Source organism: Sus scrofa, chromosome 6 (genome assembly GCF_000003025.6).
Source record: "Sus scrofa isolate TJ Tabasco breed Duroc chromosome 6, Sscrofa11.1, whole genome shotgun sequence".
NCBI classification, from domain to species: domain Eukaryota; kingdom Metazoa; phylum Chordata; class Mammalia; order Artiodactyla; family Suidae; genus Sus; species Sus scrofa.
In genome coordinates, this window is record NC_010448.4 from 51917468 (window position 1) to 51934090 (window position 16623).

The 16623-nt window shown below is 50.6% G+C and overlaps 1 protein-coding gene across 2 annotated transcripts in view; it reads right to left on the bottom strand.

Annotated features, from left to right (window-relative positions):
• Window positions 489-16623, bottom strand: part of OPA3 (OPA3, outer mitochondrial membrane lipid metabolism regulator) — a 49669-nt gene continuing 33534 nt past the window's right edge. For both annotated transcript variants that reach the window (XM_021094569.1, XM_021094568.1), the window contains one exon: window positions 489-3704. In XM_021094569.1, coding sequence (XP_020950228.1) covers window positions 3304-3704 — 401 coding nt within the window. In that variant the 3' untranslated portion in view covers window positions 489-3303. The remainder of the gene's footprint in view (window positions 3705-16623) is intronic.

A 16623-nucleotide genomic window follows, 5' to 3' on the forward strand; every position in this document is an offset into this window, starting at 1 on the left:
GCCACAGCAACGCGGGATCCAAGCTGCACCTGTGACCTACACCACAGCTCACGGCAACGCCAGATCCTCAACCCACTGAGCAAGGCCAGGGATTGAATCCGCAACCTCATGGTTCCTACTCAGATTTGTGTCTGCTGCACCACGACAGGAACTCCCGTGTGAGTTTCTGTTCTTAATGCCTTAAAGTCCCGAGTCCCTTGCAAAGGAGGAGATTGGATTCCGTCTGGGCCCTCTCCCTCAAATAACCGCGGGGCAGGAATCATCGGAAAAGAAATGTCTGTCTGTGTATCTGTCCCCCCACTGGACTGCAAGCCCGGTAAAGACGGGGCTGGAGCTGTCCCGGTCCCTGCTGGGAGCCCAGCGCTGCAGAGGACATGGTGCACACATCAGTGGCCATTTCTTGAAAGAATAACGGAAGGACATTTTTTTCTGAGGTTGATTGGGATTTTTTAAATATAGGGGAAAAAATGCATCGACTTGAAGACAACCAATGTGAATGACAAATTTATTCTAATCCCTCTCCCCAAGTCGAGAATGTATATAAAATTTTAGCTAGCTGGAAAACAGAGCGAAGAAGCGTCCTCTGGCCGTGTGCGTCCTGAGAAGGGATTCTCTCCACTTCCATGTGCGCTGACAACCCCCCGCCCAGGGTGAAGCGGATGCACCCCATGCCTAAGTACACATCAGCATCTTCCCTGCCTGTGTGACCTTGGGTAGGTGACTTGCTCTCTCTGTGCCTTGGATTCTTCATCAAAGAAACAAAGAAAATAATGTTATGGGGACCATGTGAAGCACTCAGAACGGGGCCCAGCACCTACCCAGAGTTCAGCAAACTCTGTCTATCATGATAATGACGCTGCTTATTGATGGGGGGTGGAGAGGGGGCTGGCAGTCCTAGTCTCTGGCCTCCAGAAATGTGTCACTGCCAGAGTGGAGCCCTCCAGGGGTAACCATGGAAACAGGCAGTGAGCCTGCTCACCTGGCTCCACCCATCAGCACCCCTTCTTCCAGGGGGAGCTCTCTCTTGCCCTCTTCCCCTCATCATTTAACCCACTCAGGTCACTTCTGATTTTAAAGACACTCTTACCTGGGACCCACCTCCCCACCTCCCGCTACATCAGAGGGGCTCTTCTAGAAGGAATGAAGATGCTGTTTCAGAACCCCCCGTTTCTTGGTTTTCTATTTGGGGAGGTCTTGTGTCCAGATCATTTTCACTCCGCTGGGGAAGTGAGGGGAGGGAGGAAGGAAGGGAGAGAAAGCCGGCCCCTCCCGCTTCACCTACAGCTCCCAGGAGGCGGGCCGAGGGGGGGGTGCATCTAACCCCGTTCACTCCATGCTAAGACCTTGGGTGTTCTGATAGAGAACCGAGCCTCCCACCCCCTACTCCCAATGTTGTGTAGAGATCTCTGCCCCCCCGCCCCGCCCCGTAATCCGCCTCCCTCTCGTCTTCCTCCCGGCCCTGTACCAGTGCCCTCCAGCACCCTGCATCCCTCCTGTCTCCCCTGTGCCCCCGACTCTGCTCGCACTACTTCAGCACCTCATGGCCTTGGGCAAGTCCTTTGGTTCCCCCTGGGCTGCAGTTTCCCCATCTTGGATGATGCTCTACTGCTCGCCCCCATCAGAACCTTCTCAGCGTCTCCCCCAATTTTAACAAGGCTTGTACCCATTCTGGAAATCCACAGTCTGATTCTTGGACGCATCCCTAAGATGATGTCCTGACTTCAGGGCTCTTTGAATTAGGAAACGTCTAGAGTCTGAAAGGCAGAATGTAGGTGGTGGGGCCAAGAGCTCTCCTTCTTCAGAGATGAGTCCTGGAGGAGAAGTCAGGTAGTAAAGGGTGGTTCCCCCAAGGCCCCAGGGCTGGCAGGGGTCCCAGTACTCCTGGGGTGGGGAGGTGTAGCGGGTCCAATGGTGGCCCCAAAAGATATGTCCACAGCCTAACCCGGGGAACGTGAATGGGAGCTTATTTGGAAAAAGGTTCCTTGTAGATGGAACTAAGGATCTTGAAGTGAAGTTATCTAGATTTGGAGCTGGTCGTAGATCCCATAACAGGAATCTTTATAAGAGACAGAAGAGGAAGAGAAGGCCACATGAAGACAGAGGCAGAGACTGGAGATATGAGGCCACCAGCCAAGGAATGCCTGAGACCACCAGAAGCCAAAAAGGCAAGGAAGGATCCTCCCCCAGGGGCTTTGAAGGGAGCATGGCCTGGCTAACACCGTGATTTCAGCGCTCTGGCTTCCAGAACCGTGAAAGAATAAACTGTTTAAAGCCACTGAGCCTGTTGTCTTTTGTTATGGCAGCCCTGGAAACTAATACAGAGGTACGACCAACTGGTGGCCCAAACCAGTGGGATGCAGGTGGGACTTGGGGCTATGGAGGCGGGAGCGTCCCAGTGAATGAAGGGAGCCCCGGGAGAGGAAGGTAGGAATGCACAGATCTACAGAGTTGATGGATCATCCAGTCCATGGCCGGAAGCCTCCTAAGAGAGGCCCCTGAAGCAGACAGCAGGGGAGGAAAGGACACGTCAGGAAAGGCCCAGGGACTAAACAGGGGGCCTGTGGCTAGATCAATTCTCCTACCAGAAGGGGGGTTGTGAGGGCACTGCCGGGAGAAGACCCTGCACGGCCACTGCAGTTGGGGGGGGGGGTCTGTTGGAATTTTCCATTTGAGCATCTCAGGGTAAAATACCAGAGATCAGGTTAAGGGAAAAGAGATAATACTTGATGGATCAACTGCAAGCCAGGATCCACCTTTCTCCCTTCAAAAAGTGTGGCAATGCCCAGACAGAGCCCACCTTGGAGGGTGAGTGAGACAAAAGTTCATTTAAAGACACAGCATTGCCTTACAACGGCCTGTACCAACTGACAAAGCAAAGGGGGGCTTCCAGTGCAAAGGAGGAGCCTCCCAGGGAAAGGTAACACCGATCAGGTAAACAGGGGGCTGACGGGTTGATCTGGCTTAAGTCCTGTTCCAATTTTTCTTCTGTCAGAAGAGCGAGCATGCTGTTCTGCCAGCGAGGACCTCGCAGAGCCCTGTAGCTTGGCGTGGGGGGTGGAGCCAGGGGCACTGCCCACTGTACCAAGGAGCTAGCAGTTGGAGGGGGCCACGCTGGAAGGCTTCCCCTGCCAGGGGGCGGGTCCCAGTGGAAGGCACCACTGGTCATCAGTAGGAGGTGAGCTAATCCCAGTTCCATCAAGATCCTGGTGGTTTCCACTGGGCCAGCACAGGCCGGGGCAATGCAGGGAGAAGGCCACATCACTGCACACATGGCCACGTCTAAGTTCAGGCTTCAGCAGGTTCCTACTCCTTGGATGTGGACACGGCCTTGGACGTGGAACTTGGGTCCCGCGCGCCAAGCTGGGAGCGCACCTCCTGCACCTGCACTTTCAGCTCCTCCAGGGCGCCCTGCGGTGGTGCCGCCTGCATCTGCGCCTGCAGGGCCTCGACCGCCAGCGCCAGGTGGCCCACCTCGTCCCGCATCGCGTCCCAGGCTGCACGCTGCTCCTCTTCCTTATGACGCTGCTGTGCCTGGTGGCGCCAGTACTCCAGCACCAGGCAGCCGCCACCCACGATGAAGATGGTGGCCTCGCCCAGCAGCTCGGCGCCCAGCTCGGCGGCCGCCTCCTCGTTCAGCGGCTTGATGACCGTGCCCCGGAAGCCCATGATACGCATCTTGGTCCGCATCTCCACCCAGTGGTACACTGCGGGGGAAGAGAGCGATCAGGTCGTGCACGCAGAGCCCCCTGCAAGCCCCGCCCCCTGCGTCCCCGCGTCCAGGTGGGAGACATGGGGACACAGCAGCCAGACCGGGGGCGGGGAGGGGTGGTTTGGGGGGGCCTTTAAACAAGACCTGCACCTAGTCTGGCCTCGGGAAAGCCAGTCACCAGGCCTTGGGTGACCATGAGGGCATCTTTTCAAATCTCCCAGAAGATTCTGGCAAGTAGCCAGGAATGAGAAACTCTGCCCCAGAGGGGAGGCTGTCAACCTGGGTCACGCCCCTGGAAGGTCACTAGGAGCTCCCAGAGCGCAAAGTGCCCGGAAGGTGTAAAGAAAGGGTCAACTGCTGGGAGCTCATTAGCTCCTCCCGCTCCTCCTTCAAGCCACCCACAGGCCAGCTGTGCACCCCCTGCCGCTGGCACCACTGCCTATCCTCTCTCCTCTCTTTCCAAATCTTCCCCACATGCAGATTTTGGGCTACGGTGGGGCGGACTTCCTGGGTCCAAAGAAAGGGCGGCTGAAAAGTAGGAATTGACGCCCAGCAACTGTGGGCACTGGATGACCAATCCTCTCTGCAAGGCCAGTGGCTCCCATCCTGGATCTGGACCCTGAAGATGGAGCTAAGAGTGGTGAGCTCTTCACATGGAGCTTGGGGGCATGTACCTTGGAAGAAGCTCAGAGCTGGCAGATGCTGCTGGAACAAAAACTTCCTTGCCTAGCTGCTCCTTTGTGAAGGAAGAGTCCCAGCATTTTGACTCTTAGAGACCAAGGGCGAACTGAGGCCGAACCCTGACTCACTCCTGTAATAGTTAACATTCATCCAAGGGCACATGGAATTATTGGGGCTGCCCTTCTTCTAGCTCATGTGGAGATTCATTTCCTACATATCGCTTTACTTTTAGCATTTCATAATTAGCCACAAAATATGCATAATACATAAAATGTTTTATTTTTAAATTTTTTCACTTGCTTTTTGGGCCACACCCATGGCATCGGAAGTTCCTAGGCCAGGGATCAAACCTAAGCCACAGCAGCGACCCAAGCCACTGCAGTGACAATTCTGGATCCTTAACCCCCTGTGCCCCCTGAAGCTCAGAGCTGGCAGATGCTGCTGGAACAAAAACTTCCTTGCCTAGCTGCTCCTTTGTGAAGGAAGAGTCCCAGCATTTTGAGGGAACTCCTGTAAAATGTTTTAAATTAATTGTGCGTTAACAATTTCAAAGGTAATTCAATCCAGAAGGAAACATTTTAATATTTGGGTCACAGAAAATAAAAGAATTTACAGGAAATAAAAGAAATTACAATTTGAATTTCCGTACATGTTTTGGTTGGTGATACATCCTTCATTAGACAGAACTGTAGGGGGAGGGGAACGGTACCCATAAGTTCAAAGGCAAAAAGGAACGAGGCCAAGTTTCTGAGATAAAAGCAGAGCTTGTTCATTTTTTTTTCTTATCAGCGGGGTGCTGGCAGGTACCAAATCACAGGCGTATGTGGACCATGGGAGACACTCCGAGGAAAGGACGCGTCCGCTCCGTGTGAAAACGTCAACATTCCTGACATACTGGAAATCATATCCTCGCACCTACTTGAACTTACGAAGAAAAGTCTTAGCTGTCAACTTGAAAATGCTCTGAAGGGAACATAACTTCTCACATTTTTAAAGGCTTTCCACCTGCTGTGGTCACCACTCCCGCTAACTGTCATGTAGCCCTGGTGTTGCGGAGTTGGTGGGGGCCGGGCTGTGGAGACCCTCTCACACTGGAGTCCTTGCACCAGGTCATCCCGGGTCCACTTGGGGCTCTGCCACCTACTTCCTGGCTGGGTGATGACAGGCCACTTTGAGTCGCCTCCGTCTAAGGGGAGATGACTGTACACCAGCCCCGGTGCCTCTTCCGTATCCCCTTCTGCTGTTCTGGTCCAGGCTCCATCCCAGCGCTGACCAATGCCCCCTTCTTGACCTCCCTCTCCAGGGACCCTCTGTCCCTCTGTTACTCTGTGGATTCCCTTCAGAGCGCCAGGCACAACTGGGAATGATCCTGTCATCCAGCTACCGGCTTGCACTCCGTCTCCACTGGGCTGTGAGGCCCATGACGGTGGGGCCCAGGGCCGTCACAGTCACTGCTGTGTCCCTGGCACCATCCAGCACCAGGCCAGGCACACGGATGATGCCCAGCAGGCCTTGTTGACAGTGTCAGCGGGTCCCTGCCCCAGCCTCCTCCCCATCTCTCTGCTCCGGCCTCACGCCCCAGCCTCCGTGCGGTAGTCAGGAACGGGTTAAAAGACAACAGGACCCCCCCAAAACTATCATTCTTTTCACTAAGAAGAGTAACACACTGCATGAAAATCAAGTACTCAAACTACAAAATGAAAAGTCAGAGCCCCCCACTCAGCCCTGATCCCTAAGCTCCCCTCAAACATAGCTCCAAATCTTGCACTAACCGGCCTTTCTGTCCCCCAGCATCCTCTCCTTGACATCCAATAACATGGGCGTATGTTGCTCATCTCTATTTCTCAGTCTTCTAACTGGAAGTGTGCTTGTATTTACACAATTATTTCTGGGGGCCCCCTGGCACCACTACTAAAAGATGAGCACTTCAGCCTGTCCTCCCCAAACCCTCTGCTCCCTATTTCTACAAGGGACTTGTATATATTTCTTATCCCCCTGTTTTTTTTTGGGGGGAGGGCACGACATGCAGTCGCTTGATGTGGGATCTCAGTTCCCAGACCAGGGACTGAACTCAGGCTGTGGTGGTGAAAGTGCTGAATACTAACTACTAAACCACCAAGGAACTCCAGATATATTTACCATTCTTTTTTATTTTTCCCTTTGGTCATGTCCACAACATGCACAAGCTCCCCAGCCAGGGAGAGAACCCACACCAGAGCAGCAACCCAAGCCACAGCAGTGACAACACTAGATCCTTAACCTGCTGCACCACCAGGGAACTCCTATGTTGCTTACTCTTGTATTATACTCTTGTCACCTTTTCCCTCAGCTCCCAACGTGGCCGGGGAGGAAACAGCAGTGCTCCTTCCCCTCTCTGGTCCCCAAAAAACCCTGGCTAGACCACCCTTTTATAAGATCAGGGTTTAACGCACAGACTGTTCAGTAACTATAACAAGGTCCCTTGCACTCCATGCATCCGCCACATTAGAAAAATGAAAATAAAGACTGGAGTTCCTTTCGTGGCACAGTGGTTAACAAATCCGACTAGGAACCATGAGGTTGAGGGTTTGATCCCTGCCCTTGCTCAGTGGGTGAAGGATCCAGCATTGCTGTGAGCTGTGGTGTGGATCGCAGATGCGGCTCAGATCCCGTGTTGCTGTGGCTCTGGCGTAGGCCAGTGGCTGCAGCTCCGACTGGACCCCTAGCCTGGAACTTCCATATGCCGTGGGAGCAGCCCTAGAAAAGGCAAAAAGACAAAAAAAAAGAAAAAAGAAAATAGGAGTTCCCGTCGTGGCGCAGTGGTTAACGAATCCGACTAGGAACCATGAGGTTGCGGGTTTGGTCCCTGCCCTTGCTCAGTGGGCTGACGATCTGGCGTTGCCGTGAGCTGTGGTGTAGGTTGCAGACGCGGCTCGGATCCCGCGTTGCTGTGGCTGTGGTGGAGGCCGGCAGCTGCAGCTCTGATTCGACCCCTAGACTGGGAACCTCCATATGCCACAGGTGCAGCCCTAAAAAGACAAAAAAAAAAAAAAGAAAAAGAAAGAAAGAAAAAGAAAATATTAGGTGGACTTTGAGGGCATTATGCTAAGTGAAATGATTGTCAGAGAAAGACAAATACATATGATCTCATGAGGAATTAGAAAACAACAAACCAAGTTCACAGATACAACAACAATAACAAAATATAAAATGTCAAAGCCAATCTTAAGTACTCAGAGCAAAGTTGTTTTGTGTTGTGTGTGTGTGCGTGTGTGTGTGTGTGTGTGAATGTGTATGTGACTAAAACACAGTCAAAAGGTTGAAAGCCAGGAGTTCCCTCTGTGGCTCGGTGGTTAATGAACCCTACTAGGATCCATGAGGACAGAGGTTCAATCCCTGGCCTTACTCAGTGGGTTAAGGATCCGGTGTTGCCGTGAGCTGTGGTGTAAGTTGGAGATGCGGCTCAGACCCTAAGTTGCTGTGGCTGTGGTGGAGGCCAGCAGCTGTAGCTCTGACTCGACCCCTACCTGGGAACTTCAATATGCCTTGTGGCCCTGAAAAGACAAAAAGACAAAAAGACAAAAAAAAAAAAAAAAAAAAAAAAAAAGGCTGAAAGCCACTGTCCTAGATTTTGGTTGGAATTCTACTGAGCCTACAGATCATTTTCAGGCCAGTGACATCTTCCCAACATTGAGTCTTTCAAACCACTTAGCTTCTCATTTTCTCTGCAAGTCTTGCATCTCTTTGATTTTGTTTATTTCTAAGTATTGATATTTTTGGCCATTCATGGTATTTTAAGTTCCATTTTCAATTTGGCAGCGGCTGGCATATAGAAATGCAGTTATGTAAGTGACTTTCCAATGACTTCACTAACCCCACCCCCACTTTTTTCTATTGCTTTTTAGGGCCGCACCCACAGCATATGAAGGTTCCCAGGCTAGGGGCTGAATCAGAGCTGCAGCTGCCAGCCACAGCCATGGCCACAGCCACAGCAACATGGGATCTGAGCTGTGTCTACAACCTACACCACAGCTCACGGCAATGGTTCCCGACCCACTGATCGAGGCCAGGGATCAAACCCACATCCTCATGGGTACTGGTCGGGTTTGTTTGTGCTGAGCCACAGTGGGATCTAAATCCATTCTTTTTTTTTCCTTTTTAGTGAAATATAATTTACATAAAGTATGCAAATGTTAAGTGCAGAGCTGGATACTTTTTTAACATGTAAGCATCACCTAGTTCACGATCTAGAACATTCCCACACTCCAAATGGTTCCTACCCTCAGGTCAATACCCTGTTCTTTACCTCTCATGATACATGATATCATCTCTTTAAGTCCTAGTCTTCTTGATGATAGACCATTTATACTCCTTCTGTTCTGACTTCTTTTGTTCAACAAAACATCAGTGAGATCCACCGTGTGGCCACGGGGTTGAGTTCCTCCACTCTGCGGATGGACCGGCTCGTTCATCTGTTCCTGGCTAAGGGACAAGTAAGGTGCCTCCAGGAGAAAGGGCTCCCGGCAGGGAGACTGCCGAGTCCCGAGTCCCGGGGCACTGCATCTCAGGCAACCCCAATACACATCTTAACAAGATTCTCCATTGTTAGAAACAAGCTGAACCCCAAATTTCTGTCCTAAGAATAGAACATTTTCAAGAAGAACACAAAAAGACAACCCACAGAATGGAAGAAAATGTTTGCAAATGAAGCGACTGACAAGGGATTCATCTCCATAATTATGTAAACAGCTCCTGCAGCTCAATACCAAAAACAAACAACCCCATCAAAAAATGGGCAGAAGATCTAAACAGACAATTCTCCAAAGAAGACATACAGACGGCCAAAACACACATGAAAAGATGTTCAACATCACTCATGATTAGAGAAACGCAATGAAATTACTATGAGGTGCCACCTCACACCAGCACAAAGGGCCATCATCAAGACGTCTCCAAAGAGTAAACGCTGGAGAGGGTGCGGAGACAAGAGAATCCTCTTACACTGTTGGTGGGGATGTAAACTGGTATAACCACTATGGAAAACGGTAAGGGGATTCCTCAAAAAACTAAAAACGGAAGCACTATATGATCCAGCAATTCCACTCCTGGGCATCTACTCAGGGAAAACCATGACTTACAAAGATACATGTACCCCAGTGTTCACTGCCACACTATATACAATAGCCAAGACGTGGAAACAACCTAAATGCCTACTGACAGAGGAGTAGATCAAGAAGATGTGGTACATACACACAACGGAATATGACTCAGCCATACAAAGGAATGAAATAACGGCATTTGCAACAACATGGATGGGCCTAGAAATTACCATGCTAAGTGAAGTCAGTCAGACAGTGAGACACCAGCATCACATGCTATCACTTATATGTGGAATGTTAAAAAAAAGGACACAAGGAACTTCTTTGTAGAATAGAAACTGACTCACCGACTTTGAAAAACTTATGGTTACTAAAGGAGACACGGTGGTGGTGGGGAGGGATGGGCTGGGGGTTTGGGATGGAAATGTTGTAAAATTAGGTTGTGATGACGGTTGTACAACTGTAAATATAATAAAATTCACTGAATTAAGAAAAAGAACTTTTTTTTTCTTTTTTTTTTTTTGTCTTTTTGTGTTCTCTTGAGCCACTCCCACGGCATACGGAGGTTCCCAGGCTAGGGGTCTAATCGGAGCTGCAGCCACCGGCCTCCACCACAGCCACAGCAACGCAGGATCCGAGCTGCATCTGCGACCCACACCACAGCTCACAGCAACGCCAGATCCTTAACCCACTGAGCGAGGCCAGGGATGGAACCCGCAACCTCATGGTTCCTAGTCGGATTCGTTAACCACTGCACCACGACGGGAGCTCCAAGGAAAAGAACATTTTAAAGAATAAAATTTGATGATTTACACCATCCCATTTCAAGACTGACTGCAAAGCTAAAGTAATGAAGACAGAATAGTATTAGTATAGGATAGACAAATATGAGGACCGGAACAGAGGAGATGGTCCAAAACTAGACCCACGTACACCTGATTGCTTTTCAAACACTCAATCAAATTTGTAGTCTTGGAACAAATCCTACCAGGTCATACTTTATTACCCTTCTTAAAAAATGGTACATTCATTTCCTAATATTTTTGCTTATGATGTATTTTTTTCTTTTTTTGGCTACACTGGGGCATATGGAAATTCCTGGGCCAGGGATAGAGTCCAAGCCACAGTTGTGGCAACACTAGATCCTTAACCTGCTGTGCCACAAGAGAACACCCATGCATCCCCTTTAATGGAAATTTATGTTTTTTCCTTTTAGGAGTATTAATCTGTCCAAAGAACTATGTCGGTTGTTTTTCTTTAAATTTTTTTGGCTATCCTGTGGCATATGTATGGAGTTCCCAGGCCAGAGATCAGATGCAAGCCACAGCTGCCACCTGAGCTGCAGCTGTGGCAACACCGGATCCTTAACCACTGTGCCGGGCCAGGAATCAAACCTGTGTCCTGGCACTCCCAAGATGCCACTGATCCCACTGTGCCACAGTGGGAACTCCTCAGAGAAGCATCTTTTGACTCTGTTGATTTTCTTCTACTAGATGCCTGCTAACTCCTAGTTGTTCTTCAAGATACACCTCAGGCGTTTCCTTCAGGACTAAGTCAGATGCCCCCTCTGGGCTTCGTCAACTCCCTGCACTCCTACATCCAGCCCTGCTCCATCTTGGGCATCAGTGATGACAGAGCTGTCTTCCCCACCAGGTCATGAGCTCTGCAAGGGCTGGGCCCTGGCCTGTTTTGCTCACCTTTCCGTCTGACATCTAAATACACCCCTGCCTGCGATGCCCTTCCTCCACTCGTCTTTTCCCACTGCTCTCCAATTCCGTTTTCAGGTCTCAGCCGGAGGGTCCCTTCCTCTCGGAAGTCCTCTCTGATATCTAGGCTGGGTCAGACACATCCTCTAGGTTTCCAAAGCACCCTGGGCTTCCTTCAACATGATACTGTTTAATCTAGGTGGAATTAAGAAAGTACATAAGGATGCAGAACTCCCTGCTTCTAAAATGGATACAGAAATAAGAGTCACCTAACCGTGCCTGAGCTTACCAGCCAAAAAGGCTGGCTGCACGGTTTTCAAGTGCCTTGAGACCTCTGGCAAATTCTCCCTGTGTCATGAGTAACTCCTTAGTCACTGCCTGGACTAGACTGTAGCTCCTCAGGGGCAGGCTCCCAGAAATGCCCCACCCGGGACCTGCTTTCGAGAAGGCACTCGGGGAATGCTTAATGAGTGGAGGAATGGCTGGCCTTTTCTTGAGGTTTCCTCGCATTTACTGTATGTGATGTTACCCTAAGCATCCAAAGTTCGTCAAAACATTGTTGTCTGGTTCTAATTTTATATCTTAGGTTTGATATTCACCCCGCCCCTGAAGAGTCAAGAATGCTGCTTTTCCCAAGGGAGCGAGAATTAACGACTTGCTTCAGCCCCGGGAATGGTGGTACTTGCCTGACCTGTTCATTCGCCCTTAGTCACCCTGCTGAACCTCCTACCAGCACCACGTGGCAGGCTGCTACCTCACGTCCCTGTCTCGCATTCTTGCCTTTTCTTTTTTTTTCCTGAATTGAAGTACAGTGGATTTACAACACTGCATTAGTCTCAGGTGTATATTCCCTGTGCTGTCTACTCCTGTTGCTTATCTATTTTATATCTAGTACCTGGTCTCTCTTAATCCCATACGGCTGGCTTGTTCCCCCGGCCTCCCTCTCCCCCTTGGTAACCACAAGTTTGTTTTCCGTATCTGCGTGTCTGTTTCTCTTCTGCATATATGTTCCTTTGTATTATTTTTATATAATTCCACATATTAAGTGAGATCATGTAATATTTATCTTTCTCTGATTCATTTCACTAAGCATAATGTTCTCTAGGTTCAGCCATGGTGCTGTGAATGGTAACATTTCATTCTTTTCCATGGCTGAATACTGTTCCTGTGTGTGTGTGTGTGTATAAAACATCTTCTCAATCCAGTTGTCTGTGGATGGGCACCTGGCTTGCTCCCATGCCTTGGCTCCCATGCCTTGGCTGTTGTAAGCGGTGCTACTGTGAACACTGGAGTGCATGTATCTTTTTGAATAAGTGTTTTTGTTTTTTTTTTCCATATATATACACCCAGGAGTGGAACTGCTGGATCATATCATAGTGTCATTTTTAAGTTTTTTAAGGAATTTCCACACTCTTTGGCACAGTGGCTGCACCAATTTCCATTCCCATCCCAGTGTACAGGGTTCCCTTTTCTCCACATCCTCTCTGACATTTGGTATTTGTAGAGTTTTTTCTTTCTTTTTTTTTTTTTTTTTTGGCTTTTTAGGGCTGCACCCGCAGCATATGGAGGTTCCCAGGCCAGGGGTTGAATCGGAGCTACAGCTGCCGGCCCACAGCACAGCCACCACAGTGAGGGATTCGAGCCGTGTCTGCAACCTACACCACAGCTCACGGCAACGCCGGGTCCGAGAGCCGCTGAGCGAGGCCAGGGACTGCGCCCGAGGTCTCATGGACACTAGTCGGGTCCGATAACCACTGGGCCACGACAGGAACTCAACTCGCTGTTTGTAGACTGCGTGATGACAGACATGACGACAGCTGCAAGGTGGTTCCTCACCGCGGCTCTCGCGCGCGGGTGGGTCTCTACCAGCAAAGCGATGCTGAACACCTTCGCATGCGCCAGTCGACCACCTGTATGTCTTCTCTGGAAAATGTCCATTCAAGTCTTCTGCCAATTTTTTGGTTTTTATTTCTCTTTTGTTTGTTTTCTCTGCATTGTGCAGTGGGCTCTCAGTTCCCAGACCCGGGATTGAACCTGGGCCGCAAGGGTAGAAGTGCCTAATCCTAACCACTAGACCACCGGGGAACTCCCTACAGTCTCTTTAATAAAAGGCACTGGGAAAACGGGACAGTCACAAGTGAAAGAATTAAACTGGATGACTACCTCACACCATACACAAAAAGTAACTCAAAATGGATTAAATATTCGAGTGTAACACCTAAAACCATCAAACTCCCAGAAGAAAACACAGTGATAAACCCCTTAACAGCAGTCTCGGCAATGATTTTCTTGATTTGACACCAAAAGCAAAAGCAACGAGAGTAAAAATCATCTCGATTCAGCGGCACATACACTGAAATTGGAACAATACAGAGATGATTAGCGTGGCGCTGAGCAAGGATGACACGTGAATTTGTGAAGCGTTTCATATTTTTATTTTATGGTGAAACTGTTGGGGGGAGGGAAGAATTGTGAGAGTGAGAACTGCTGTATAAAACAAAACACATGATTCACAAGAACCTACGGTAGGAGGTCCCGTTGTGGCGCAGCGGACACGAATCCAACTAGGAACCATGGGGTTGAGGGTTCGATCCCTGGTCTCACTCAGTGGGTTAAGGATCCAGCATCGCCGTGAGCTCTGGTGCAGGTCACAGACTCGGCTTAGATCCCGAGTGGCTGTGGCTCTGGTGAAGGCCGGCGGCTGCAGCTCCGATTAGACCCCTTGCCTGGGAACCTCCACATGCCATGGGTGTGGCCCTAGAAAAGACAAAAAAGAAAAGGCAAAAAAACCCCACAAAGGCCAAAGGGAACCCTTGTACATTGTCGGTGAGATTGTAAATTGGTGTAGCCACTATGGAGAGCAGTATGAAGGTTACTTAAAAAATTAAAAATAGAACTACACTGATCCAGCAATTCCACTTTTGGGTATTTCTCTACAGAAAATGAAAACACTAACTCTCACAGTTCTGATTCTAGGAATGTATCACCTTTCTTCTCCGAGAGGAAGTAGGGATTTATACAAAGATTTGGTTACTAGAGGAAGGTACCCTGCCCCCACAAGCCTGGTCCATTTAGCAGGGAGCTTCCTTCAACTGCCAGGCCAGGGATCTGCCCTGCATTCAGCCAGCCAGGGGTGCACCCCGAGCACCAGCCACCCCGCACCAGCTGACCTGCAGGACAGACGGGACTCATGAGCTGAGTTTATGGGTGACTTCCAGGGCAAGAGGCACGAAAGCGGTGCATGACGACATCTGGTGACCCAAAGGTTGTATGGTCATGTGACAGGTCACTTGAATAATCCCCCCGGGGAAGACAGGTCCTGGGGAAGTTACTCTCGGTTGGCATCTGAGGAGCCTCCGGATCTTTCTCAGGAAGCTTTGCTGCTGCAGAGTGGGCGAGCGCCAGCCAGGGCACCCCGCGGGGCAGTGAGCAGTGCCAGCAGCCAGGGCAGTGGGGCCAAGGGCCTGCTCCAGCCGGAGGACCCGGCCTCTCCGCTTCCCTGACACACCTCACCGGGGCCCTCCCCGAGGCCTCTCCTCTCTCTCTGGCCTTTCTCTAGCGGGTTGCCCGCCCCGAGTCGAGAACGCTGGAGTGGGCAGAGGGGTGGGGGTTCCAAGGCTGCGACCTTCTGAGGGGAGGCAAACAAATAAGGCACAGGTAGATATGACAGCCCTCCAAGCGCAGTTTTTGTGATTTGATTTTTGGTTTTTTTTTTTGGTCTTTTTAGGGCCACACCCTATGGAAGTTCCCAAGCTAGGGACAGAATCGGAGCTGTAGCTGCCGGCCTATACCACAGGTCAGAGCAACACTGGATCCTTAACCCACTGAGCGAGGCCAGGGATTGAACCTGCGTCCTCATGGATACTGTGCGAACTCCCCAAGCAGTTCTAAACTGAAGATCTAAGATCATAAGCTGCAAAATCAATGTGGTGTATCATGACCAGCATCTCTTTGAAGAAAACAAATTTAAATCATACTACACAGGAGTTCCTGTTGTGGCTCAGCAGTAACGAACCTGACTAGGCTTCATGAGGACACGGGTTTATGCCTGGCCTAGCTCAGTGGGTTAAGGATCCAGTGTTGCAGCAACTGCTGCACAGGTCAAAACTGGGGCTCAGATCTGAACTCCATATGCCTCTGGGTGGCCAAAAAAATCATACTGTATAATTCCAATTACAAAAAACAAAACAAGGAGAAAAGGAGTTCCCTTCATGGCGCAGCGGAAACCAATCCGACTAGAAAACATGAGGTTGCGGGCTCGATCCCTGGCCTCGCTCAGTGGGTTAAGGATCTGGCGTTGCCATGAGCTGTGGTGTAAGTTGCAGACGCGGCTCAGATCCCGAGTTGCTGTGGCTCTGGCGTAAGCTGGTGGCTACAGCTCTGATTCGACCCCTAGCCTGGGAACCTCCATATGCCGCGAGTGCAGCCCTAGAAAAGACAAAAAAAAAAAAAAAAAAAAAAAAAATCCAACTACATACAATTCTAGAAAATGCAAGCAACTCTCTAGCAGATCCATGGATGCCTAAGGGTCAGGGAGTCGGGGTAGGGGCGGGGATTACAAGGGGCAAGGGGTTCTCTGGGGCGATGGTCACTCTCTAGATTGTGGTGATGGTTTCACAGGTGTACGTGTCTATCTAACCTTACGCATGTGCAGTTTCTTGTGTGTCAATTACACCTCGATCGAGCCATTAAAAGCTAACAGAAACAGAAAACACAGGAAAGGGCAGGCTAAGCCAGCCGGGAAGGAAGAAGAGTGGGCATTAGCCGGGTGAAGGGACAAACACCAGGGGACATGAGGGACGGCCCCTGGGGGGGGTGGGGGGAAGGGGGGAGAAAAGAGCTGAACTAGAGTGAGGAGGGGAGGGGGCTTGGGCGATCCAAGAGGAGGCAGCGTGGCCCTGGGCCCCAGGGAGGGGATGGCAGGTGGAGCTGCCAGGCTCCGCCACTGCTTCCCTCAGAGCTGCTCCGTCGAGAGGAAGGAATTCCTGGTCATCCCCGAGGACAATACCAAGTCAGACAGGACAACGGCAGGAAATACAACAGGAGGAACATCCAGGCTCCGGAAGGCATCCTCCCCCACCCGCGACTCCCTCCTCTTCCTTCCTGAGCCCTCACTTTGAGGACACGGGCTGGAGTCACCCAGGGGCCTCTTCTTTCCAAGAATCTAAGTTATGGGCCGCAGGTGTGACCCTGGGTAAGTTACTTCATATTTCTGGGCCTTAGGCTTCTTGTCTGCAAAGCAGACCTAATCAGAGAAGCTTCCAGCCTTGGGTGGGGAAAGGAAGAGGGCGCAATGGCCGGGGAAGAGGAAGCATGCAGCTCTGGATCCCCTCACCCAGAACTCTCCTGGGGGCAGGGGCGATTTCTTTCTGTGGGCAAGTGAGCACGCTGAGCTGAAGGCCCCAGTTTGCTGAGTTCACCCCAGGATGGGGCAGAATCCCCTCTACCT